General features: G+C 41.5%; 1 protein-coding gene across 4 annotated transcripts in view; it reads right to left on the bottom strand.

Annotated features, from left to right (window-relative positions):
* TRAK1 (trafficking kinesin protein 1) overlaps positions 1–27,230 on the bottom strand; it is a 118,061-nt gene that overhangs the window by 76,887 nt on the left and 13,944 nt on the right. For 2 of the 4 annotated variants that reach the window (XM_034760999.1, XM_034761000.1), the window contains exon 2: positions 17,674–17,868. Coding sequence is in view for 2 of the 4 variants with exons in the window: in XM_034760996.1 (XP_034616887.1) it covers positions 699–762 (64 nt within the window). In the remaining 2 variants the exon portion in view is untranslated. Of the gene's footprint in view, positions 1–698; positions 980–17,673; positions 17,869–27,230 lie in introns of those variants that run through there. The other 2 variants (XM_034760996.1, XM_034760998.1) reach the window with 2 other exon arrangements.

Raw genomic sequence — 27,230 nt, 5'->3', positions numbered from 1 at the left:
GAAATCACTCCCTCGGCAAATGGCAGAAAGCTCAGAAGGAGCTCTAGGGAACTTGCTTGCCAGAGTTTGCAATTTGGCAATTGTAGCGGCTAGCTTGCTGCAGCTCTAAGAAACAGAGATTTTATACATAAAATGTTCTCTATATATGTATCTATGAAAATACACACACGCACACACACACACACACACACACACACACACACACACACACACACACANAAATACACACACACACACACACACACACACACACACACACACACACACACACACACACAGAGTACGTTATGTTATAGGAACATATGTACATATTAGAGGTTCTTCCATGCCTCTATAATGCACAAGCATTCTTGTACACACAAAATACAATTCAGTGCAACATTCATTATAGCAAGGTTATTGCAATTTTAGCTTGGTTCTTAATATTTATACAGTTAGCACTTCTCTGTTATTTGCTTCTGCTGAGGAAGAGATTGTACAGTAATTATGTACATCTGCCACTCCCACTGAAAAAGAGAAGCCTTACAGCAGTCTCCTGGAGCATGCTTCCAACAGATGCTGGGATGTTACAGGCCAGACATCTCTGCTGCACCAAAGCACTGCCTTTTTCTTCAGTTTCTTTTCAAAAGGGTAAAAGACCCATGCATTGGTCTTACAAACTACAAATACTGCATCAACAGATTACAAACCAGAATTACCATCCGTGCAGTCTTCATAATACCAGTCTAGTTCATAGTAATCCGCTTCAATAAATTTCTGCATAGTCAGTATCCTTCAGCAATGTAGAAGATATTTCACTGTGTTGCTGAGGTCAAGTGAAATGCAACCATGCCTCCCTGCCTTTGCAAAAAACTGAAGTGCAAAGACACTGACAGAATGATGAAAATGAGCTGCACATTTTCAATGAGAGGCTGGAGCCAAAATAAGAGGGGTGGGGGAGAAAGAAAAGGGAGGAAAAAAAGGGTGTAGGAGAGAGATTTCTAAAGTAGATGCCCTAGCAGCTGCTCTAATAAAGAAGCTCTGCACAGGAGCCTTGGATGGGAGTTAACAAAATCATCCTATCAAAAGGCTCGTATACTGACGTTAGGGGGACACACCACCACTTGGCTGTTTCTAACTCATTCCTTTCCTCCCCGGTCCTCACATACCTTTCAGTCTAACATGTTGCCATGGAGACTGGCTGGCTCTGAAAGAGATGCCGAAACGGAGGAAATGTATTCTGCGGTTTCTGGCTTCACAAAGATAATGGGTGTCTCACAAAAAAAGAAAGAAAAATTCCCACACAGAAGAAAAAAGCTCTTTATTAGAATACAAACATCCCTTTTTTCTGTTTTGCAATATCATAATCTTGCGATCCTTTGTGCCTTAATAATGTAAATCAAGTGCATTACCACCTCCCATCGTGTGTTAGAAGCTCTCCCCCACCCAAGTGGAAAATGAAGCTACGTTACTATTTTGTGCTGTTATAGTAGTTAAGCACTAATTTTGCAAAAAGAAAATGTCTACATTAAAGATGAAAGAGTGGAACTAGAAAACCAGACAGTAACGCATTCCCCCATTGGATAAGCTCATCTACTTTTGCCCTCTGCCTTCTCAGCGAACCAGTGACCTATTTTTCAAACATCTACACTCTGTGGCAGAAAACAAGGGATTATGGCAAGCTATAGCCATTCTGTATAGCTAAACATGCTTAACTAGTTACACACAACTGCTCAGTATTTTTCATTTCCAAAATATCTGGTGTGGAGAAGGATTCACTTTCAGGTACTTCAATAGGCTGGATTTAAACTACTAGAATTATAAAATACTTCTTTGTGGAATAGAATTTTAATAAATTAGTATTTATAACAATATTCAGGAAGTCAATTAAATCTGCAATGGGGGGGGGGGTAAAAGTTATTACAGTGCTCAGACATCCATCCTGTTCTTATATTCCACACACATTCTCCTTTCCCCATCTTTTACGGGCTCCAGTGGGTTTTTTACAAAAAATTTCTGAGATTTGGAATGATATATTCTAGTTACAATACATCTTTTGTACATGACTGTACAGTGCCTAGCACAATGGGGCACTGGTCGGTAACTGGACCCCTATTCTATATTACAATAGAAATTAATATTAATATCATTACCATTATAATAAAACATATATTTTCCTCTATCTAGTTATTAACTCCCATGACCACAGTGTTTGAGCCTCACAAATATTGAGGATTTTATTATTACAGCACTTCTGTGAGCGAGGGATGTAACATCCATTTCACAGATGTGGAACTGAGGCACAGAGAGACTTAGTGACTTACCCGAGATTTCACAGGAAATCAGTGGAAATGCTAGGAATTGAGTCCAGGGCTCCCCAGACCTAGGCAATGCTACATTAGAGAGCTCTCTAGTGTAGCCGCTCTAAGCCAACAGGAGGGAGCTCTCCCCATTGGCTTAATTACTTCAGCCCCTGTGAGCAGCAGTAGCTATATCAGCAGGAGAAGCTCTCCAGCTAACATAAGCACTAATGTGGACAGTGCTAAATCGGCATAAGTTAAATCGCTCATGGGGGTGGCTAATTCACACCCCTGAGCTACATAACACGTAAGTTGACGTAAGCTGTAGTGTAGCAATAGCCCTAGGCTTGTGACTTAAACACCACACCATCCCAGATTCCCTTTGAGAGATGAGTTGTATTATGTTTTCTACTGATTTTATGCTGTATTTGTTAATTTTGAAAAATTCTAGTAAATATTTCTCCCTTCCCTACTTATAATAGAAATTTCAGGTGACACACAACACTCTCTTATGACCCTCAGTTAGGCAAACTTTGGATGTTGTAGTTTTGATAGGAATAATTCAGGGTTTTTTTTCTTATTAAAGAAGTATCCCAGTAGTACTGCGGTGTCCTGGTTTGCGTTTTCATCTGCCCAGTCAATCATGCTGTTAATAGCACAATCAATGTCAAAAAATTAAAGCAGGGAAACTACAAGGAGCAATTCTTATGAATCCCTTGTTATCTCTTACAGTTTGGACCCTGGCTCCACGAAGATTATGGTTTGCCATAGCCTGACATGCCTTCCAGAGTTAAAAGTTAAATAAAACCTCAGGTTTTTGATCTTTAAAGAGTTAAGTAAAGTTGTAGCCAGAGGCCTTTAAACCATAAACATGCTTTAATTCTACTGATCAGTGTGTTGTATGGTATGGTCAATATTTACCTGAGAACAGTAAGGTATGTACATAAACTGCAGGTAAGTAAATTTCCAAGGAATATAAGATGCCATTAAAAAACCCTGTATAATCTTTCATATGAAGCAGTAATACAATCATTTATGGAACAGAAGAGTTCACACTTTGAAACTAACATTTTTTCACTCCAATGTGTTTTCTAACTCAGTTTGTGTGATTTTGTTATATGCAAGAACCTTGACTACAACTGAATTACTATAGAATCCATTCCATCTCACTTAATCACACAGTTTTGACAGTTCCTTACACACAGAGTGGGTCAATTGCACATACAATTAAAAGCAGTTTTAAGGCTGCACTGTTAAAATAACATTAGGGAATGCAAAAATGAAGGGTCCTACAGAAACATCAACTACTTTACATATATGCCATTTGTTTTATTCTTAATTTCCTTGCTATAGGAACTTTTGCATTTCCTAACATTTTAAACATAAAGGGCACCATAACATAGCACAAGGTTTTCTTTTCTTTTTCTCCAGCATTTAATTTCCTTTTAAAAAGTAGCTTTGCTTAATACTAGGATTTAAATGATCACAATTAAGCTTCGAAGTTACGGGAATTCTCTGGGAGATGAGTAAACACTGGGGAGGAAGGGAGTTCAAAAAATGCTGCTTTTTTAAAAATTATTCTGCAGACAGTCTTCCGCAAGATTGAGTTAGAAGTCAGAAACATCTTTTTACATTGGAAAGGATCTAGCTTTCTCACCAAAAAAACAATTAACACTCTCATACTGCTTTACATAGCCGAAGCATGTTACAAAACTAAGCACCACAACATGCTTATCAAGTAGGGTAGGTCAATATTATCATCTCTACTCCATAATTGAGAAAATGGGGGGCTGGTGGCACAATCACCCCATCATAGTGAGAAAACACAATGGTGGAGAGAAGAAATTCTATAGAAAGAAATATCCAGCTGGGCAACACCTCCTTAGTTAAGTGGAAATGGTAGTCTCACAGAAGTGGGATGGACAATTTAGGTCTGGAACTTTCATGAAACATGCCTAATCTTGGCCTGACCCATGGAGCACCTGGGGTATCCTTGGGGAATCCCCTTCTCTCTCTCCAGCCCAAGCTCCTCTCCTGGGGCTGCTTATCACAAAACCCCATGTTATGTTGTATATTCTGATCACAATTTACTGATGTGCTATTGTATTACTTATCCAATTGAAAAGTAATCAAATATTTGAACATAAGGAAATTGAGGCAATTGTAATGCAAGATGTAGGAGGATTTCATTATCCAGCAAATAGTTTGAAATAAGTTATGAACAAACTATAAACTCTAGATTATATAAATGTACACTGCCCCGCTCATGCTTTGGAGAAGCTTCCCATAAATATCTGCAAAACTAACTCCTTAAACTCTTCTTTCCTGAAAGGCCTACAAAACACTTGAAGCCGACAAAAAACATGCTAACAGTTAGCCTGCTAGTGCTGAGACCACTGTCTGTCATGCTGACCAATATTATCTCATTGTTTCCTTGTACTCCCCGACTGGTCTGTGTTTATCCATCTGGAGTCACTTGTCTCATTCTTGACGTTGTACTCCCTTTTAGCAGGAGCGGCACCAGGGTTTTTGGCGCCCTAGGCCGGGGTTCTTCTGCACTCCTGGTCATCGTCAGCAATTCTGCGGCGGGGGGGGGGGGGGTCCTTCCACGCTCCTGGTCTTCAGGGCACTTCGGCGGTGGGTCCCGGAGCGAGTGAAGGACCCGCCACAGAATTGCCGCCTAAGACCCGGAGCGGGGAAGACCCCCCCGTCGCCAAATTGCCGCCCCCCCAAATCCTGGTGCCCTAGGCAACCGCCTAGGTCGCCTAAATGGAAGCGCCGACCCTGCCTTTTAGGCAAGGACTGTCTTTTCATTCTGTGTTTGTACAGAGCCTATATGGTCCATGACTGGGGCTCTTAGGCACTACATTAATACAAATTAAAAATAGGGTTTAAAACTTCCTAATGTTTTCAGGGGATTCTCAAATTCATTTATATAGTGTTTTAGAATGATAGGGATTTTTAAAAAGATAACATGTAGTTTAAAGCCAGGAAGGCATATTCCCCAAAAGGAGAATGTGAGACAACATTTCATTTGTAGATCAAGAGTCGTCACAAAACAAAATCAATCAATCAATCACAAATTACAAGGTAGAAACATTGTTTTCTGTTGCCAGTTGTTAATAAACATAGGACTCCCAATATCTGTAATGCTAATATGGAAAGAAAAACAAATATTTATGAAGTATATATAAAATTTATAATAGCCAATTGTAAATAGCAATGGTAAATGATAGCCCGCTCCCATATCACAAAATGTAAGACAATCACCCTCTGACTTCACAGAATCAAAGAAATTAGGAATGGACGGGGTTACTTTATTAAGGAACCTTGTTCACCTCCTTGCCAGTGCTGGATTACTGCCTACCCTGTATTTTTAGTGCTTTGTCAGTGTTGTTTTGAACAACAGGCTAGTTTAATAAGATATTATATTGGGAAAGGTTTCTTTTTAAAAACTTCTTGATCTAGTTTGTATCTTATGAGAATCAATTATTACTTTAATTAAATGGCATGCTTCCGGGATGTTATATTTTGAAAGTTTAAGATAGCAAAAAGTTATAGTTACACTTCAGGTTATCGTCTGTCCCTCATTTTGTGTATGTACCAAATGCCAACAGAAACAAGCTATCACTAATGGCGAACTTGTTGCTAACATTCTAGTCTACCACCTCTCTACTTCTGAAGTGAAGGTGCGAAGAAAAAAGGTACATATGGGCTTGTGTACATTAAACTTCCAAGAGAGGGCATTCTACAAATATGGGGAGCCCAAACTTTTGAACACTTATACTGCTAGGACCTGGCTCAGATTGTTTTAAGTAGATTCTGTTACTATAGACCATATTCTAAATTTTTACCAATTAATCTTGTTTCAAAAAGAGAATATTTAGCTCAGATGAGAAAGCAGATGAGTAAACAGAGTTAAACTATTTAGTGTTTAAGATGTACCTTCCCTATGGAACATTAAATTCCATAAAATATCCCTGAAGTATACTACTGTATACACACGTTCCTCTCCTGAAAAGAAAAATGTAAATCCAGCAACATGTTTTGGCCTTCAGGATCCCAAACATAATATGGTCCATGTAATTTACACATCAAATACATTATACATACTTATTAGCAAATAATATAAAGCTCATTACAGAAAAAGGCATAAAAAATCATGAGGCTAAGGCTTTATTTGAGACAACACTGAACACTCAAATACAAAATATACATTTTCCCTTGCATATTATGCTACTGTCCCGCAGGGGATGAGGTAGATGAAGCATTAGAAATAATAGCAAACTTGATTTTTTGTAAGCAACTGCCTCCAGAAATCCTGGAATTGTAATATATAGTCTGTAGTTCTATTTTTCAGAGGCAATGAACACATTTGTGAAATTAGGAAGAGATTTACAGCATGCTTGACTGGGCAGATGAAAACGTAAACCAGGACACTGCAGTAATATTCTGATACTTCTCTAATAAAAAAAAACAAACCCTGAATTATTTCTATCAAAACCAGCACATCTAAAGTTTGCCCAGCTGAGGGTCATGAGAGCAACATGCCAACATCCCATGGGCTGTACGCAATTTGCACTAAATTCAGCAGATTGCAGCTGCCTTGGTCATTAACCTGACAGCGCAGTTCGTGGAGATTACAATTCCAAGCATGTGGTGCTCCATTTTGATCCCAACAACATGTAGTCAGACCAAGACAGCCTGCATTTTAGGAACTGTAGTCTCCTTGCGCTGTACCTTGATATTGAAGATGAAGGTGGTAATTTGCCAAATTGTAGATCTACATGTCAGACACTTTGGCCAGCCAGTTGAGTCTTTTCCCCAACAGAGAGGAAATCACTTTATGACTTTAAGGTTATTTCCCTGGTAGACTGAGTTATGTTGAGATTTGACTGTGTTTTGGTTAGAAACATAGCAATCTACTTTGGCTGTCCTTGAAGGAAAGTGGCAGTCTTTATTCTTTACAGGCTAACTAATGTGTGAAAACAAGTCTTGCCTACTTTTGTTTCTGAATTTAAAAGAATGTCTGTAGTTCCAAAATGTCAAGCAGTAATTTTCAAATGCATTTCTATCTATCAAAAGTGGAGACTCCATTTTGTTTGACTGTCATTTCATTAAAGATTCAAATTAAGTCTTCACATTCCCTATCCCAGGACAGAGAGTTTATATTCAAAAAGGGCATGCTAACAAACTGAAGCTGTTTGGATGTGTAAATCTTCGTCTTCATGCCATCGTATTTATAATTTCTTCAAAGGAAAGGCCAAGTGGCTTGGTAGCTGTGCTCTAGGTGCAATACACACTCACCAGGGGGTTACAAACTTTGTGATGGCCGTAGGGTGACCAGACAGCAAGTGTGAAAAATCGGGACGGGGATGGGGGGTAATAGGAGCCTATATAAGAAAAAGACCCAAAAATCGGGACTGTCCTTATAAAATCGGGACATCTGGTCACCCTAGATGGCCGCCATCTTGGTCAACACACTTTGGACTGAACTGGGGATTTCCAAAGCTCCATGAGGGGCTACAACTTGAGCTAACGAGCCACGGTTCTATAGCTGGGCGCTGTTAGGGTGACCAGACAGCAAGTGTGAAAAATCGGGACGGGGGTGGGGGGGTAATAGGCTTCTATACAAGAAAAAGCCTCAAATATCGGGACTGTCCCTATAAAATCGGGACATCTGGTCACCCTAGGCGCTGTAATTACCAATCCACAGAGAACAGGAGTCTGAGAGGGGAACCTGTAACACACGCTCACCAGTGGGTTACACTAGAATGAACCTCATCATATGGACATATCCTTAGAACTGCTGTGCTGCAGGCAAGTTACAAATCAAACATTTTTACACTCAACTCCTCAGAGAACAGACTGGAATATGCATGCAAAATTAATGTCTACTTAAAGATAAAGTCTGTACATTGTACTAAGTACTATATTAAAGCCAGTATTTAAGTCAAACACCAGCTGTTTACATTCTTTGCGATACTTCCTGTTACAGGTCTTCTAAACTCCACCCTGAATGAGTGAGAAGTATTAAAAAAAAAAAAAAACCACACACACAGGAAAGCAAAAAGATAACTCCTAATATTCTGCCTAGAAGTTTTGTTCCAACTCTGGGAGACAGATTTAACACAGACAGTCAAATTCTCAGCTAATGCACAGCTCCTTTCACTACAACAGAGCTATGCCAATATACACTAACTGAGGAGTTCACCCACAATATCTAGTACTCTCTTTAACAAGTGGATCTTTTGGGACAGATTTCCTTCCAACAGAATAGAGGGTATTTAGCAGCACAGTGCTGATGCTTCTGAGAATTGTAGGACATGACTGGGCAGGAGTCAGACTGCTATAAAATGACAAGATTTTATACATCTCTGATCATATCAAATAAGTCATCTGTAATGAAGAAGTAAGGCTGCAGAAGTACCCAAAAATCTAATACAAGTGATGCTGAAAAACAATAAATCCTCTTTCCTGCAAAAGTCCAAGAAACCAGCTAACAATGTCTTATTCGTAAACTTGTTTTGAAAACTTGGTTTCAGCTTAGTTTGTAAATATTAATTGAAAAGGGCAGTTGTCAAAGGAGATATCATCCAGTGGATGGGGCACTGCAATAAAAGGTAGAAGAGCTTGCTCTGTTCCCAGCTCTGCTACTGACTTGCTGACCTTCAGTAAGTTACATCTCTATGCATCGTTTCCCCTTCCGTAAAATGCAGACAATACTTACCTCCTTTCTAAAATACTAAAATAAAATGTATGGATGAAAACACTGATGTAAGATCTAAGTAGTAGTATTATCATCAAGATTCAGAAGCCTGAAAATGGGATTAATAGATTGACTTTGGCTCATTTCATGGACGCTCGTTGCATTGTCTGACCTGTTTTGTCTTCCTGTTCTGCTTTTGAGCCAATGCATGACAAATTACACTATGTCCTGTGCTCAAACTGGCTTAGGAGCCTGAAACCAGCAGGCAGAGTAGAAATGTGAGCTTGTTTCAATGCACAAACAAAAACAAGCTCAGCAGTCTGGATTTGTTGTTGGTGAGTTGCTAAGCAGAGAAATTGGGCTTTCATCCATGTTGAAGCCCTTGCCCTTTGGAGAGCATAATGTGTCTTTAATGTCCTCCATTGCTATTTTTATTTTTAAAGAAAGGATACTGCTTTTCACCCTATCAACCTTCACAAACTCCTATAGCTATTGATAAATGTTTTAATTTTATTCCTTCTCCCGTAACATTCAATAATCATTCATCAATAACCATGGCTATAAGCATGCCAGGCAGGTTTCCATGGTTAGCATTTTAATTCTAAATCATGAATAAAGTTTCCAGCTGTAACTGAAAACCAAACTGCATTATAATCTCTCTAAAAATATACTTAATATTCCACAAACAATTTTTCAACAGATTATAAAAATGCTTATGACAGGTTTAAAAGATTTCATAAATAAAGAAAAAATATTTTCTTTTATAGGAAACACTTCTAAGCAGTAACTAGCACAAGTTCCAACATTTAGTAATAGGTCATATTGGATGAAGTGTCCTGTGCTACATGGAGTATCTAGGAGGAAATAGAGCCTAGTCATCAATTTGCTGACAAAGCTTTCCCACCCCTAAAGAAACAGCAGGGAATAACAAGAAACCAGATCATCATGGTTTGCCCTTTGTAATAAGTGTCTCAAAGTAAGAATTTGCACTGGAGGTGGAAATCAAAGCAAAACTTCTACCATAAGCACAGACCACCACAGAGAGACTGCCCAGATTTTTCAGTTTATCTGGCTCATAAATTACTACATTTGCAGTACTTTCAGAGGTACCAGGTGCCTTAAATTACTCAAGATAATGGGCTGGGGCTGGAGGAAACATCATCTTGCAAGCATTCAACACAAACATCACAGGATGAGAAAGCAGTAATATAAAAGTGAGAGAAAATAAACAAAGAATGAAAAGAAGAAATCAACTACTTCTTTCTCCAACTTGACTCTCTCCAGGAGAGGTCCTCTGAGGCCCAGAAAACCAGTCTGTCTACCCTCACATAAACACATATTTAAAACCATGCATCACGATTGCTATCCTGCTAGTAAATGCAAGACAAACTCAAAGCTTATCCATTTTGCTCCAAAGAAGTCAAGACACACTGAATTAGAGGTTTGTTCGCCCCCTCCACTTGCCAAACTAGGAGACAGCATTGATGTCCTGAACCCGTACTGCTATTGGACCTCCAAAGACAAACAATCTGCCAAAAATACCCTTTGAAACCTACAGCAGACCAGGAGAGTAGGCCCCATTTCCACAATTGTGGACTCTGCCACAGTGACTTAATGCATTTGCGACCAGCAACCTTGATTAATGCAACATATCCACCAGGGTGAGAGAGTTCCTTTGCTCCTAGGGAACATTTCAGTTACATTGACAAGATGCTTGCTTAGTATCTCCCAAATTACAGCTAACAGGGCAGCGGGATTATAGGGAAGTGTGTCACCAGAAAGCTCCTGCTCTCCTGTTAGCTATGGAAGAGTCTTCCACAAGAAATCTTGCCACCTTCAGGACAAAATTCAACATGGATCTTTGATTTAGCTTTTGCCAGAATAAAACATTTAAAAAACAAAAAGGCCAGTCCTACAGACCATTTCAGTGGAATGGAGAAGAGAACCAGAAATCAATTATTAAACAGCATGTCAGATTGGTTACATTGTGTATTGCACTCAGATACCTAGACAATGAGTAAGGTATAAACACCAAGGCCTGGTCTACACTACAGGTCCAGCCCCCACTCCACCCCTTCCTCCAAGCCCTCATCCCACCCCGCCTCTTCCTGTCCACGCTCCATCTCTCTTCATTTCGGGTTGGAATTCAGCTCCTGGTTTAAGTTGGAGTGTTATTTTTAAGTTCTGTGGAAGATACCTGGGGACTTTTGGGAGTGTTTGTATAGTATCAAAACAGATAAATAAAATAAATATTTAGAAAACCCATTGTTCTGTTTCATCTGTCTGCTGTCAAAATGCATATCAAGTAATCCAGTGAGTATGGGATCGGAAGTCAGGAAATGTGGCTTGTTTCTAACTCTGACATTGACTTATTGTGTAATTTTGGAAAAGTCAGATAGCCTCTCTAGGCTGCTTCCATGGAGTTGCCCCATCTTTCAAAAGGGACGATATTTGTAAAGTGCTGAGAGCTATGGATGAAGAGTGCTGTATTAATAACAGATATTGTTATTTGCACAGGAAAAAAATAAATAGGGGATTGCAACAAACAAGAATGTGGCACTCTCACATCAAAAGAGGCTAGATAGGTACCAAGGTAACTGACTAATCTCTTTTAGTCTCCTTCCTTCACAAAAGGTTGCCATTTTCTCCAAAGGAATAGTCCCTCTTCCTAATTCCAATTTTACAAGGAGGATGGCTGACATAACCACAAATTCACAAGTACTTAGTTATCACCAAAATCTTATTCAATCATCTTGAAAAGTAACTTTCCATAATCCCACGTTCCTACCAGACACTCCGAGATGTAACGATTAGGCTGGAAATGCAATCCCCCTAGATAAACGAGCAAAAGGGCTTCACAAATACTGTCCAATATATCTGAATTTGGACACATTTCCAGAACATTTGGAAAGATGAGCCTGTATATATTTACACAGGGGACTTATTCTGACAGCATATCTTTACCATGCTATTGTTTGGAAACTGCTTAGATACTACAGTGATGGGAATCACATCAAATCTAAACAGAAAGAGATTTCTAATTCTATACCTGAAGTATTATGTGCTGTCTTAAGTTTAAATATCAACCTTATTTTATGCACTTGAAAAGCACCAAAAGAAAGCTGAAGAAAACAGGGCACCAAACTTTGAACTTATTACTACATTTACAATGGGAGCATTTGTTTTCCTCAACTGAAATCAAATTTCTGCATTTTCCCTTGTTATTAGCGGATGCTGCACTACCTTAGTGCTGAATTTCATTATCGTGATTTATTGAACCTTGGAATGCTCACCCACATAGCCATAGCTAATACTTTTCATACGCATGCATACTCATATCTCTGCATCATTTCAACTGTTCTGTACAAGTCCAGTTATTATTCTTGTATCCCACAATTAGTGTTTTGCATGCTCCTTTTGGATCTTGGCAAATTATTTAGTGAAGCTATAATTAATCCAATGATACACAATCTCATTTACTGTGTGTGTGAACAATTAAAATTACAGTGTCACCAGGCAAAAAGATATCAGAGGGGTAGCTGTGTTAGTCTGAATCTGTAAAAAGTAACAGAGGGTCCTGTGGCACCTTTAAGACTAACAGAAGTATTGGGAGCATAAGCTTTCGTGGGTAAGAACCTCACTTCTTCAGATGCAAGACACTTCTCTGAAGAAGTGAGGTTCTTACCCACGAAANAGGTTTAAAAAGTCATTAGCATTGGGTGTGTGCAATCACTGACATTTGTCTATCCAAATGATTTCATCTCAAAATTACAGTTCCCTAAAGAGTGGTGGTGAACTGACACAAATTGCGGATATACGCAACTTGAGGGACTGTCTAGAATTCTGTGGAAACTCTTCCAAATACCACAATCTCATTCCCCTTCCATCCCCCCTCAAAAAAATCCGAAACCCTTCTGCAAACCATATGTAGAATTATAACTCTTTTTGTCTGTAAAAAGTAACAGAGGGTCCTGTGGCACCTTTAAGACTAACAGAAGTATTGGGAGCTTAAGCTTTCGTGGGTAAGAACCTCACTTCTTCAGAGAAGTGTCTTGCATCTGAAGAAGTGAGGTTCTTACCCACGAAAGCTTAAGCTCCCAATACTTCTGTTAGTCTTAAAGGTGCCACAGGACCCTCTGTTACTTTTTACAGACAAAAAGAGTTATAATTCTACATATGGTTTGCAGAAGGGTTTCGGATTTTTTTGAGGGGGGATGGAAGGGGAATGAGATTGTGGTATTTGGAAGAGTTTCCACAGAATTCTAGACAGTCCCTCAAGTTGCGTATATCCGCAATTTGTGTCAGTTCACCACCACTCTTTAGGGAACTGTAATTTTGAGATGAAATCATTTGGATAGACAAATGTCAGTGATTGCACACACCCAATGCTAATGACTTTTTAAACCTTACAAAAACGTGAACTCATGCAAGAGAGAGTGTTTCAGCTGTTACATTTAAAACAGGTCATTCCATTAGCAGTCACACTCCTGAGGACATTCCTGTAGGACAGGTGTGGCAGCTCAAGGACTTTTCATGCTGAGCTATTTAAATATATAACTTTCCACTGTTTGATAGCCATTCTTTCATCCAGATCAAAAGAGAATAGTAGTAACAACACTTAACATTTATATAATGCATTATGGTTTCAAAGCGCTATGTTAATATCAGTCTGTCCTCAATTCCCGTGAGTGAGGTACAACAGTATTTTAAGTTTTATCTCCACCATACAGATATGCAAGGCAGGCACAAAGATTACATGATTTTTCATGGCAACAGAGCAAGTCAGCAAGAGAGCTGGAATCAGAACTCCCAATTTCCTGGCTATCAATCCAATGCTTAATTCAGAGAAGGTTATTATTCTCTCTCACAAAAATATTCTCTATACCAGTGGCGGGCAACCTGCAGCCTGTCAGGGTAATCCGCTAGTGGGCCTCCAGACAGTTTGTTTACATTTGCACAGCCGCCCACAGCTCCCAGTGGTTGCAGTTTGCCGTTCCGGGCATAGCGACGGCCGAGGAAATGGTTCGGGAAGCAGTGTCCACTGCATCAGACGCTGCCTGGAGTGTCGCCCTGGCCACAGTCATGCCCTCCTCCATGATCACCCGGAACTCCTTCCTGGAAGCCTCAGGAACGGAGCCCTCGAACTTGGCCACGACTTACCACATGTTAAAGTCATAGCATCCCAGGAGGACCTGGTGGTTGGCCACCCCTCAGCTGGAGACTGGAGGATGAATAAACCTTATGCCCAAACAAGTCTAGTCTCTTGGAATCTTTATTCTTAGGGGTAGCCTTGGGTTGACCTTGTCGTTCCCTGTGGTTAACCGTCTCATGGCCTTTGGATGGCACAAATTACTTTTGTTCAGCCCTCTTGAAGATGGGTGGCAGGGAGGAAGGGTTTTCCCCACAAGGCTTTAGTAATCTTAGAGGCTCCATCATGAAGGGGCATAGCCACCCTGGCCGGTGCTGTGGAGCAGAGGACATTGAAAAGAGTCTCCGAGGGCTCCTCTAACTCCTCCGCTTGAAGACCCAGGTTGGCAGCGAGCCTCTTCAGTAGTTACTGGTGCACTTTAGTGTCATCCAGAGGAACCGGAGGCATTATAGCCTCGTCAGGTGATGACGAGGAAGATGCCGGTGCCATAGGATCCTCCACAACCATTGGTCCCCTACTCCCTCTTGGACCTGCGGTGTCCTCTCATCCAAGGCTTCTTGCACTGGAAGAGGGCGGGAGAGAGAGGCAACTGGTCTCATCGAAGGTCCGGATACTAAGCGGGCAGCCTGGGAGGGCTGGGTGAACCCCCACAGGTTCCCTGGATACCATGGCGCCAGCCACTGGGCCTGAGGCCACAGGGCTTGTTTCAGTGCCGATAATGTAGCTGGTACCACTGGTACTGGAGCTTGTCCCACCATCAGGACATCCCTCCTTCCGAACCAGGGCAGGATCCTGAGTGGTCGCTCTCAGGCGACCAGGACAGAGCGGAAGGGTGGTTCTGTCCCGACCAGTGCTGGTCACTCTGCCTGGAGTCCGATCTGGAACGAGGTCTTCAGGACCGGCGGCGCTCGACAGATCTGCGACGACCTAGAGCCGGCGATCTGCGTCTCGCGCTTGACGAATAGTACCGGGATGAAGAGCGGGACCGAGAATTGGAACAGGCCCAGTGCTGGGAAGGGTCTGCACACAGTGATGCCCTCCTAGGGGATCAGTGATGGTCTGAGGAATGGTAGTATCAATCCCTCGACAGGTCCCTGGAGCAGTTCCGCGGTCTCGGAGATACTGGGTGCCGGGACCAGTACTCCTGCCAGTGGGCGCATACCCCCAGAGGTCTGCACCCAGTTGCCGGAGAGCTGCGCCTCGAGCCTCTCGGCCTGCCCAAGGTCCGAGGATGAATGGGACTGTGCTGCATATTTGCCTTTCACGGTCAGATGCGTGGCAGCTACAGCAGGGCGAGCGCTGGTGGGACATTTCCCGTGATGGGGAACAGTGTCACTTAGGTGGGGACCGTAGCGGTCCAAACGCGGGTTTACCCCATGGCTGGGGAACTGTGGGAGCCGGTGTGGGCGGCACCGGGAGGGACATAATCTCCTGCACCACCTGTAGGGCCTCTGGCATGCATGGCACTTGGAGCTGATGGAGGCCTCTGCCACTATCCAGGGTCGCTGGCGGGGAGTGGCCTGGGACCTTGCTCGCACCTTGTCTTATCCTTTCCCTTGCGGGAGGTTGGAGACTGACCTCGCACCATCTTCTTGGGCTTCTTGGCCAGAGCCAGAGATGGGGACCAGTGCCGGCCAGTGGACGAACCCAGTGGGGCACTATGTACTGAGGTCACGGTGCTCGATGCTGAGTTGAAGCTTTACTCCGGTGTCGGGGTGAGGGCCGACTCCATAAGGAGCGCATTTAAACGAATGTTGTGCTCCTTCTTAGTCCTTGGCTTGAAGGATTTGCAAATCTTGCACTTTTCACTAACGTGCCCTTTGCCCAAGCAACGCAGACAGCTGCTGTGTGGATCACTAACAGGCATGGGACTCTTGAAGCGATCGCTGGGCTTAAAGCCTGGGGACCGGGGCAAACCCCGTCCTGAGGCAAAGTCCCGTTTGGGACCTATGAAGTCTCTAATTATAGCTAAGGGATTTACTAACACTAACAGAAAACTATAGACACTATAATCCAAGGATTAACAAATTAGTATGAACAAGAACGCAACAGTTCTAGCCCCATCGCTGGTGGCAAAAATGAATTGGGGGTGGGGGGAGCCAGTGGTGCCCTATATACTGCGACATGTGTGCGCCGCTCCAAGGGGGTGCCTGAGCTGGTCCCCTATGGATATTGCTGAGGGAAAAACTTCGGCATTGGTGCATGTGGCGAGCACACACACCTAAGTTGAATGGACATGAGCAAGCACTCGAAGAAGAACCTTTAGTAATTCAGCAAAAGATCTGTGATGAAATAAATGACAAAAACATCATTAGGATGGCAAGAGGATTTATGTTTGGATATATTTGTATAGGTTTTCCTCACCTTGAAAACCCTTCCCGTAGACAAGAGTGAACAGAACACTAAGCTAGGAGCTATTCCCACAGGTGTAATGGTCAGCCACTGTTTGCAATGTCATGAAACTGGGCAGCAAAATAAAAAGATGAAAGGACAAACCTCTGTGAACTGACCATCCCTTTAGGGTTGCTACTAACTTCAATTCTTATAGGACAGTCCAGAATTGCATCTCTCTCTCCCAGAAGCTGCAACATTATTTCTTGATTTCATGATGCCTTGCCAGGACACAATAGCATCATCTACCGTGCAATGCGTCAGCAAATGAAAAATGCAAATATAGTAGGCAGCAAGTCTAGGCCTAGTTGTCTGTATTTTATAATGATGTTTGGTATCAGGAAATTGCAACTGCCACCTTAGAGAGTTAAAGCAAAAGAAATATATTCCAATTATACCAATCGAAATCCTGGAATTTAAAGTTACATACATTTTTTTCCTGGTTTTCCTCTTGCGTAAGTTCTGATTTAAAGGGAAAGTATGTTTAAAAAAACAAAAACAAAAGCAACTACTTGGAAGTTTCTTCACTCACCCAACATTTAGAGCTTTCACATTAAACCTGTGGAATGGATAAGTCATTTCAATAGGAGTAGACTATGTTAACCTACAGCTGATTAAAAAGCCTCAAACAAAATGCATATCCACATATATTCAAACTCCAGATATTTCAGGGACTTTCCAACCATCTGGAAATTTAATTGAGGTGTGGATTTAGGTGTTTTTAGGGGGTTTTTTAATTGTATTTTTCATGTAAGAGTCTTTGTTACTTTCTCACCCTAAATATAATTTAATCCAGGGGGATAATCAAGAACATCTCTCTAGGATGAAACTTTGCATGTACAAACTACAAGTGCAATTGCTATTTTGTATGTCCTAATCTTTTATTTAATATTTACTTTACTTCCCACCCATCAGGAACCTGTAATACTGGTACAGGAAATAGACTGGCTTTTGATCCATTATGAATGTATTGCTTTTGCCACAGTGTTGTAACAGAAGGCTGGTTTAAAGTGTACATGTAGCTTGGTCCTACGCCACTCATGCTGATTCCTAACCATAGCTGCTATATTGAGGGCCTTGTGACAGACAGCACTAATTTATAAGCCATATTCTTGCTTCAGTACAACTGCCAAGTTTTCACTTACGGAAGTATTTCAGCGTCTCTTCTATTTGCTCAGTTGTTAAGTCGATACTGGCATCAGGAGAAATGAGAGGCGTATGAAGCCAGTCGTCGTGGTCATAACCATAGATTGTATCTGCTCTCAGCTTGTAATGGGGCAGCTGTTCTTCCAGCAGACTGATGATTTCAACTTCAGGAAGATCAGTACTATTGCACACATCTGAAAGGAAGAAAAGAAACATATAGCCCATGTTAATTACTTCAAATAACTGAGCTCTTACGTTTTAACGTGAGCCAGGCAAGCATGTCAGTTTACTTCAATATTGGCAAGAGTTTCCTAAAAAGAACAGTGAGCAATACACACTGTTTTGGAATGCATGACTGAGAGAGGTTGGTAACAGGAGAAACAAGAGGCGTGTAAGCACAGGGTTGGCGACTCATAGGATCATAGAACCATAGAATTAGAAGGGACTGCAAGGGTCATCTAGTCTAGCCCTCTGCCAAGATGCAGAATTTGTTGTGTCTAAACCACTTGAGACAGATGGCTATCCAGCCTCTTTTTGAAAACTTCCAGTGAAGGAGCTTCCATGACTTCCCTAGGGAGTCTGTCCCATTGTTCTACTGTTGTTATAGTTAGGAAGATTTTCCTGAGATTTAATCTAAATCGGCTATGCTGTAGTTTGAACCCATTGCCTACTCTCTGTCCTGCCCTCTGTGGCAAGAGAGAACAATTTTTCTCTATCTTTTTTATTGCAGCCTTTCAAGTATTTGAAGATTGCTCTCATGTCGCTCCTTAATCTCCTCTTTTCCAAACTAAACATATCTAGTTCCTTCAGCCTTTGCTCACATGGCTTGCATTCCATTCCTTTGATCATTTTTGTCACTCGCCTCTGGATCTTTTCCACTTTCTCTACATCCTTTCTCTGCAGCAGTGACCAAAACTGGACGCAGTAATCCAGCTAAGGCCTAACTAGCGATGAGTAGAGCAGTAGTATCACCTCCTGTGATTTGTGTACTATGTCTCTGTTACTGCAACCCAAACTGCATTTCCTTTTTTTTTGGGGGGGGGGGGGGGGCGAGGAGGGCAACAGTGTTGCATTGACAACTCACGTTGAGGTTGTGATCCACCACTACTTCCAGATCCTTGTCAGCAATGCTGCTGCGAAGTCAGTTATCCCCCAATCTGTATTTGTGTATTTGGTTTTTTCCTCCCTAAGTTTAGGGACTTACATTTGTCTTTGTTGAATTTCATGTTGTTGTCCATAGCCCAGTTTTCCAATTGATCAAGATCCACACATTTCAATTGTAAATTGAAATGGTAAATTACTTACAAAATGTCCTGCTTCATAATCAGAAACAAGGCAGAGCACTAAATAGCATTTTCAGATTGGTAGGGCAGAATTCTATAGCTAACCTTAGCTGAAGCAAAAATGTGAAAATGGGAAGTTGGAACACAAAGCCTTCTTCTGAGTGGGGATTACCAAAATCTGTTTTACCACTTGCCTTTCCTGCACACTGTTTAATGAACTGCTACCATGCTGTGTACATATGAAATTTATGGCCCCTGAATTCCATCTTTAACCAATGCCAAAGCTCTCAGAATTTGGCATTGGTAGGGCACTGACTTCATAATTTACTGTAAATAAAGCAACCCTGTTAGGCAGAAGTGACCTCATCACCATGATGCAACCCTCCAAGCTAGTGATGGACAGCTTTTCACTGGAATATATGTCATCGGGGAAGAAAGATATAAGAGAGACATTTCATTATTTTCCAGAGAACGTTTTATTTCTTCACTGTTCTGTTTTTCCCCTAATCCCCAAGGTTACATTTTCAAAAAATGCCTCTGATTTTAACTATAAGGCTGAAGCTGGCAAGGACGTGCTACCAAAGGGTAGAAGATGTGAAGAAGAGTGGTTGTCAAACAATCTGAATTACCTTGCTATCCATAAGCTTAAGTAAAACCAGGCTACTGATAGGACATGCTGCTTACCCACTTTAGTTCACATAAATATGTCATTCCAGAAACAGTGCCAAGCTCTATTGCTCACACAGAGAATATTGCACATATAAATACACTACACCCATTTAGAGATATGCCCATTATGAATCAGTTTGTTTCAGAGAAAGAGTTTGTATGGTTTGATTCATTTAGACAATATGTGTTCACTTGCAAACAAGAGGCAAATTACTGTATACGTTAAGCTAAACTTTCAGGAAGAGGGGAAGGTCAAAATCAAGACATAAATCTTTGAGTGACTCTTCCACATTTCTAGTGTTTAACAAGAGCCAACATATTTACTGTTCACAATAGGCCAAAAAGGCAATGCATAGAGACTAGCTCATTATGCTTATGTCACAAACAGAAATTAGCTCCTTACAAAATTTTTCAACCACTATGCAGGATGGTATCAAACCACCATGAAACTCTGTAGACTGGCAATCCTCCATTCTACATTGGACCATCCACTCAACACTGCATTTGAGCATGGAGTCTTTTACTAGCTCTCACTGTAAAGAGGGGGAGGGAAGGAGAGAGAGAGAGAGACACACTAGAGCACCGGGCCTGGTGCAAGATCTGAGACCTGAACTATAGTCAGCAAAGTCAGGCCATGCTGTGAACTAAAGTCAGGCCATATATTAAAGCAGATGCTTACAAGTTCTCCGTCTGATATGGTCACTAGGTCCAAAGTTTGTTGAGAGGAGTTAGAACATGGAACATACACTGGAGCAGTCCAGTGAATTTACTGTTACCTGTTATTTTTCATCAGCAGATGTTCCACTTTGCATTGACAAAGTTAAGTAAATAATTAAGATAGAAAAACAGCCCCCAATTCTGCCATGAGATCTATATAGGTGGACTCGTACCCATGCACAGCCCTGCTGATTTTAATGAGGGTCTTTGCAAGTGCAAAGGGCAGCTCACGTACATCAAATTGCAAAGTTAGGGCCTCAGCTCCTTCCAGTCCTGCTGGAAGACTAAGTTAGGTGGAGAAACAAAATTTCTCTGAAGGTTTGAAATCACTCTGGTAAATGAGGATATTTCTCTCTTGCTTGGCTGCCTCTTTCAATTATTGGCAAAACTGTGAGGCTCTCTTTTACATATTGGCAGCTATAACTATTTGATTGCAGGAGGATCCCATGAGGAACTTCTAAAAATACCTGCTAGTCTACATTAAACTCACCTTTTGCATAGGAGATGATTTATTGTAGGCTTAATAATAATTTAGATTCTTTAATCTCTCCCTCTGATAAGAACAGGTGCTGTAGCTGTAGAATTATGCAAAACATTTGCATACAACCAGCGGAAAAGTAACAAAAGTACTCAAAATCTTAGGGTCCTAGATTTTGTTACAAATGGGAAAATTATCACATCTGTGAAAACTTAATACTTTTTTAGTTCCATTTTCTAATAAAAAAAGGAATGTATCAAGTGAAAATGGACCCACTTTATTGCTGGAAGGAGCTAGTTTATCAGCAAATATGATTTTGCAGCAAAAAAAGATTCAAGTTGTATGTTTCTGATGTGGCATAGCCATTTTGTCAAATTAAACAGAAAAATGAAAACCTAATGATGGGAAAAAATGTCTTATAGTAATCAGTGATCAATTATGTGACCCAGTATTATCACATGCAAAAAACACCAACGTACATGTACATGTTTATAGAGCTATGAATACTGAGCTGCTTTAAACTAGATCACTGGGATATTTCTCACCCAACACTGTTGGATCAACAAGAGTAAAAATTCTAGCAGTTTACAAAGTATGCATGTTCCCAAAATTTTTACACCATTTAAACCAAACTGATGGTCCTAGTACTCCATCTATTTCTTTATTTTTCACCAAATATCTACTATTTTTCTTTTCTGATGGGCCGGAGGCCTTATGTATAATGTATACACAGGCAATTTCATTTAAGGTCTCTTTCTCCAAAAGATTAAGATTATTCCTACTGCAGAAGTCCCCGCAACTCAAAGAAAAACAGGAAACTTTAGCATATAACATTTACGATTATAAAAATAATTCTCTAGAAGCACATCACAAATACTCATTAACAAAAATACTTCTCTCTTCTTTACCCCGATCACTTCAAATAACTTTTAGTTATGAGATCAGATTGCTGTATTATGGACTCACCAAGATATCTTCTGGGAATCAAAACTCTCCATTGTAATTTTCCTGTTATCCTAAATTATCACTTTTTCTTTAGCTTTATGTAGATTAAACATCTTACTGTAATAATGACTTTATTCAATAGAACATTACTGTAAATGGTGTTCAAGAAAATAAAGTTGGACCATATATTATGAAGACTGTCTTGGTACATCCTATAAAACTTTCTGGGATCCTTATAGCGATTACAAATGTGTGATTCTCTGCTGTAACTTGACCTCAAAAAGGAAAGTAAACTTTAAAAACAGCATAACCCAGATTTATTTAGTGAGAGAATATTCTTGTTTGCCAAACAATGAATTCATTGTATCTATTCCATGTGTGGCTGATTATCCAACCATGTCTACACTAGCGAGCTTACAGCTGTACCGATGTAGCTGCGCCGCTGGAAGATCATTCGTGTAGCCACTCTATACTGAAGGGAGAGAGCTCTCCCATTGACATAATAAAACCACCTCCACGAGCGGCAGCAGCTACGTTGGCGGGAGATGCTCTCTTGCTGACATAGCACTGTGCACACTACCACTTATGCTGGCAAAACTTATGTCACACAGGGGGGCTGCTTTGTCACACTCCTGAGCTACATAAGTTTTGCCAACGTAAGTGGTAGTGTAGACATGGCCTTACTTTAAAAATAAAAAGTATGAGGAGGTACTATCACAAGAAATCAAGTCTCTTGCATTTTGCAGAAGTCTCCATTATTGGCACCTTTTGCCTCACATTGATTATTTCTGTAATTATTCATGCTTGTCTCTCTCAGAGTTGAAAGCGGTCATGCATTAGTTATAATGTACAAACATGCAGCACCCCTTCCTCCATGTCATGAATTTCTACAACCCCACCAGAAAATCATTCATCTAGTGGTGCTGCATGTGTTGAGCAGGGTTTCCCCTGAAATTCCTCCTCCTTGACACTGGAATCATAGGCTGCTGCTTCTCTTCTGGTCCCAATGCTTCCCCAGCTGGATCAAATTTAGCATGGAGAGGCTGTGGTAGAGTGAAGGAGAAGGAAGCCAGCATCCACAGAGTCCTGCTAGTAGGCAGGAGATGGGGCTAGAGAAAAAGGACAGAATGAATGGAGACATGGACTGAAAGGAAACAGAAGAGAACGGGAAAGAACAGAAGCAGAATGGGAGAGGGCGCCCAGTCATTCCCCTCCTTTCTTGCCAACAATTCTGACCACACTATCCCCATGTCCTCCAGCAGACTATTCAAGTTCTCCTCCAGCCTCCTTCCACCTCCAGCAATTTGTCTCTACTGGCTTTCCCAATCTCCATCACTTCTGTGGCACGCAATGGGATAAGCTCCTGCCTCCTCCACACCTGCTCTTAATAGCTGGATAGAACATGCTGGCAGCAGTGTGTGGGGGAACATCAATAATTTGGTTCTCAACAGGGAAAAATCTCAAACGTGGAAAGTCACTAGTACTCCAGCAATCCATACACTGGGTCTGCAGCATTCCTTTCTCTCGCTACCATACAGACTGTGGGGTAAGACGTGACCAAGATTTTCACAAGCAACCAGGTGATTTTGAGCGCCTCCATTTTGGGGAGCTCCTCCTGAAGCATCCCTATAAAAGGACCTGGTTTTCAGAGTGAGTGCTGAGCATTTTCTTCAAGTTAGTTCTCTCAAAAACAATGAGGAGTCCTTGTGGCACCTTAGAGCGGGGTTCGGCATCCTTTCAAAAGTGGTGTGCCGAGTCTTCATTCATTCACTCTAATTGAAGTTTTTGCATGCCAGTAATACATTTTAATGTTTTTAGAAGGTCTCTTTCTATAAGTCTATAACATATAACTAAACTATTTCTGGATGTAAAGAAAATAAGGTTTTTAAAATGTTTAAGAAGCTTCATTTAAAATTAAATTAAAATGCAGAGCCCCCCGGACCGGTGGCCAGGACCCGGGCAGTGTAAGTACCATTGAAAATCAGCTCGCGTGCTGCCTTTGGCACGCATGCCATAGGTTGCCTATCCCTGCCTTAGAGACTAACAAATTTATTACGGCATAAGCTTTTGTGGACTAGAACCCATTTCATCAGATGCATCGAATGGAAAATACAGTAGTAGGTATAAATACACAGCACATGGAAAGATGGGAGTTGCCTACAAAATGTGAGGTCAGTCTAACGAGACAAGGACTCCTCGTTGTTTTTGCTGATACAGACTAACACAGCTACCACTCTGAAACCTTAGTTCTCTCAAGTTATCTTAATTCCAAAATTCACTGCATCACTTCTTGAAAAAATCTTGGTGACAGTCTGTAAGGACCACGAGGTGAAAACAGGGGAGTCAGATGGGGTCTTTCAGGATGTGTGCTTAATCTCTGCATGGCTGACAGCATGGGAGGAGGCAGTGGAAACAGGAGGTAGGTAGAGGAGGAGGGAGAGAAAAAATAAGGCATGCAAGGAAAAACTAGAGGGAGAGATCGTGAGAAATGAGAATGGAGAGAAGGGGGTTAATTAGAAATTAAAGCAATCATTATGAAATCTTTTCATAGCAATGACCACACCTTAGAGTGCAAGTCTTATAGGCTTTCCATGCTCACAATCACACAAACTTCCTCCCTTGTTCCAGACTCATGGTCTCTTGGGATATCCCCACCCTCTTCTCCTCCCACAATTGTGACACATCCCTGGAGGAATTACAGAACTGCAGCATGGAAAATATGAAATGTATATTTTAAGCTGTCTTTTAGTGACATTTAGCAGTTGAGCACAAGAACCTAAGCCAGTATCATATGACCAGGCTGCTCTCCACAAGGCCAGAGTGCAAACAGCTGGGATAGGTAATTACTAAAATAGGACAAGGGGAGGTGAAAGAAAATAATGTGAGAGAGGAGAAAGACTACAAGAAGAAACTCCTTCTGCCCAGGCCAAGACGGAGCTATATGGGAGAAGAAAGGGGATATACAGGTAGGCGCCACACCATATAGGCAAAGATGTAGAGAACCCTATTCCAAGAGATAAAGTGGCTGGAGAGTAAGCTTATTACATTTTTTTAATACTCTGAAAATGTTGTGTGGTGTGGTGTGTTGTTTAAGATTTTCCAGCTGAGGATTCCCAGAACCCCTGGTTGCTTGGAAATAACAACAGAGAGACAGAAAAATACATTAATAGAGCACCATAAATCCTGGGGTGTGTGGTGGTATCTCAAAGGATTTCAGTAACAGAGCACAACTCATCCCGGCTATAACCAAGAAATTGCAGACACCCCTTGTAGAGAATAAATCAGTCATTTCATCTCAGGCCACCCCTTAATTCGGATTCAAAATATTCTGAATCCTATTTAACAAAACAAAACCAAGCCATATCTTTTCCTCACTTTATTTCAGGGTTCAAATTATCTCTCATCTGACTACTGAATATCATGATGGTAGATATCGCCACCTGGTGTTTAAACAGGCTTACTGTAAATGAACTAAAAGAATTAGCAAAAAGAAGAACAGGAGTACTTGTGGCACCTTAGAGACTAACAAATTTATTAGAGCATAAGCTTTCGTGGACTACAGCCCACTTCTTTGGATGCAAGAATTAGAGAGACAAGGCGGGTGAGGAAATCTCTTTTACTGAACCAAGTTGGTGAGAGAGACAAGCTTTTGAGCTTCACAGAGCTCTTCCTCAGGTCTGGGAAAGGTACTAAGAGTGTCACTGCTAAATGTAAGATCCAAGGGCTAGTGCTGGAAAAGTACGCCCCCCTGGCTGACACCCTGAGAGCGAAGGGCTATGAGGTGCAAATGGACACCCTGATTGTCGGAGTCCTGGGAGCCTGGGACCCCTGTAACGAGTGTGTGCTGCGGACCTGCGGGATCGGTCGACACTACGCACATCTCATGCGGCGCCTCATGGTCTCAGATGCCATCCGATGGTCCAGGGACATCTACATCGAGCACATCACCGGCCACCGACAGTACCAAGAGGCGTGAGCCAGAGTGACATCGTTCTCCCACTACAAGAAAGGGACCAAGTGACCTTCTCCGTTGGATCATATGAACTGGAACCATAAACTCCCTAAACATTAAATCTCACCAAATGAGGGTCAATCCATCCTCATCATCATATCCACTCATTATACTCCACACCCGAACACAACCACTCTATGAACTTCATACCCTCATATCTCAATGTCTGTACTTTGACCCATCAACCTTTTACCCCCAATCGGGGATTTGCAGACTATGTATTCCTCATGCCACCTGTTCTTAAACCAAACTTTGCACCCTCGATAATCTGTATGTTATTCCCTGATAACCAGAAACTTCTATGCTCAAACTCTGTTCACTATTTATTTTTTTTACATCATCTTAATAAAATTTTTAAATATGTAGTTAGCACATATTCTAAGGGAGCATTCAAGGTGAAGCGGCCCATTGACAGCCCTGTAGTCATAGGACAAAAAAGGGGAGTTAGTGGATTAGATTGTTGTAATAAGGCATAAAACCAGTGTCTTTATTAAGACCATGATTTTTAGTGTCTAGCAAAGTTATGAATTTAAGCTCTCAGGCTTGTCTTTTGAAAGTGCTGTGCAGGTTTCCTTTGAGGATGAAGGGATTTATAGGTAAGATATAGTTATAGAGTGATCACTTTGTGAAAAGTGTTTACGCAGAGGTGGTATGTTGTTTTTGTCTTATTTTCCTGTGAGACTTCATTTGAGAGCATAGTGATTATCTGTTTTCAGATACAACAGAGTAGGTTTTGAGGAGAAAGCCCAGGATATACTCCTATCATCAGTTCAGTAGGACTAGTGGTCTGCGGTACTCGCCTGTTTAATTTTTTTTTCACCCTCCCAAGACACCTTTTTGAGCAGTTGCATGGCATAAATTATTTGGAAACCAGTTTTCTTTGCCTGGATGCTAGAATCAGTCAGATCTTTGGCACACTAATCCACCCATAGTGTCCCTCCCCCCCAGATTTACACATGGAGTGGTTCTCCCCACAGAGCTCCCCATGCTGCCACTCCGAAGGGCACTTTGCAAACATAAGGGCTATCTGAGTAGAGGTCTGGCTGGAGATGGGGAGGGTTAGGGATGAGTGGGCAAACACCATCAAAACAATACAGAACTAGGCTGTGATGTCTTTTCTGTGAATCCTGATTACCACCGCTCGTGAAGGGGAGACTAAGGTGGGCTAGGAGAGTTCCTGGCACCACAGCCCCAATACAGCCATGATGTCTGGAAATTGCAGGTTGGGGAAAGGGACCAATATTGGTCTGGAGGCAGGCCTAGGGTCTCCCGCAGAACTGTTATGTTTGGGGGCAAGTATGGGGACGTGTTGTGCTGTTCTGAATCTTTGTTAATAAAGAAAGCATTCATAAGAGACCTGTGCTATTGTTTGAAGTGTGATTTTTGCCTTCCCCAGATGGTCCAGCAGCTTACACAGAGCTATTGCATCCACATCAAATCTATGGGGCAGCA

This window comes from Trachemys scripta, chromosome 2, assembly GCF_013100865.1.
Source record: "Trachemys scripta elegans isolate TJP31775 chromosome 2, CAS_Tse_1.0, whole genome shotgun sequence".
Taxonomy (NCBI): Eukaryota; Metazoa; Chordata; order Testudines; family Emydidae; genus Trachemys; species Trachemys scripta.
Note: the sequence above shows the minus strand (reverse complement) of the source record. Positions and strands in the feature narration are given on the sequence as shown.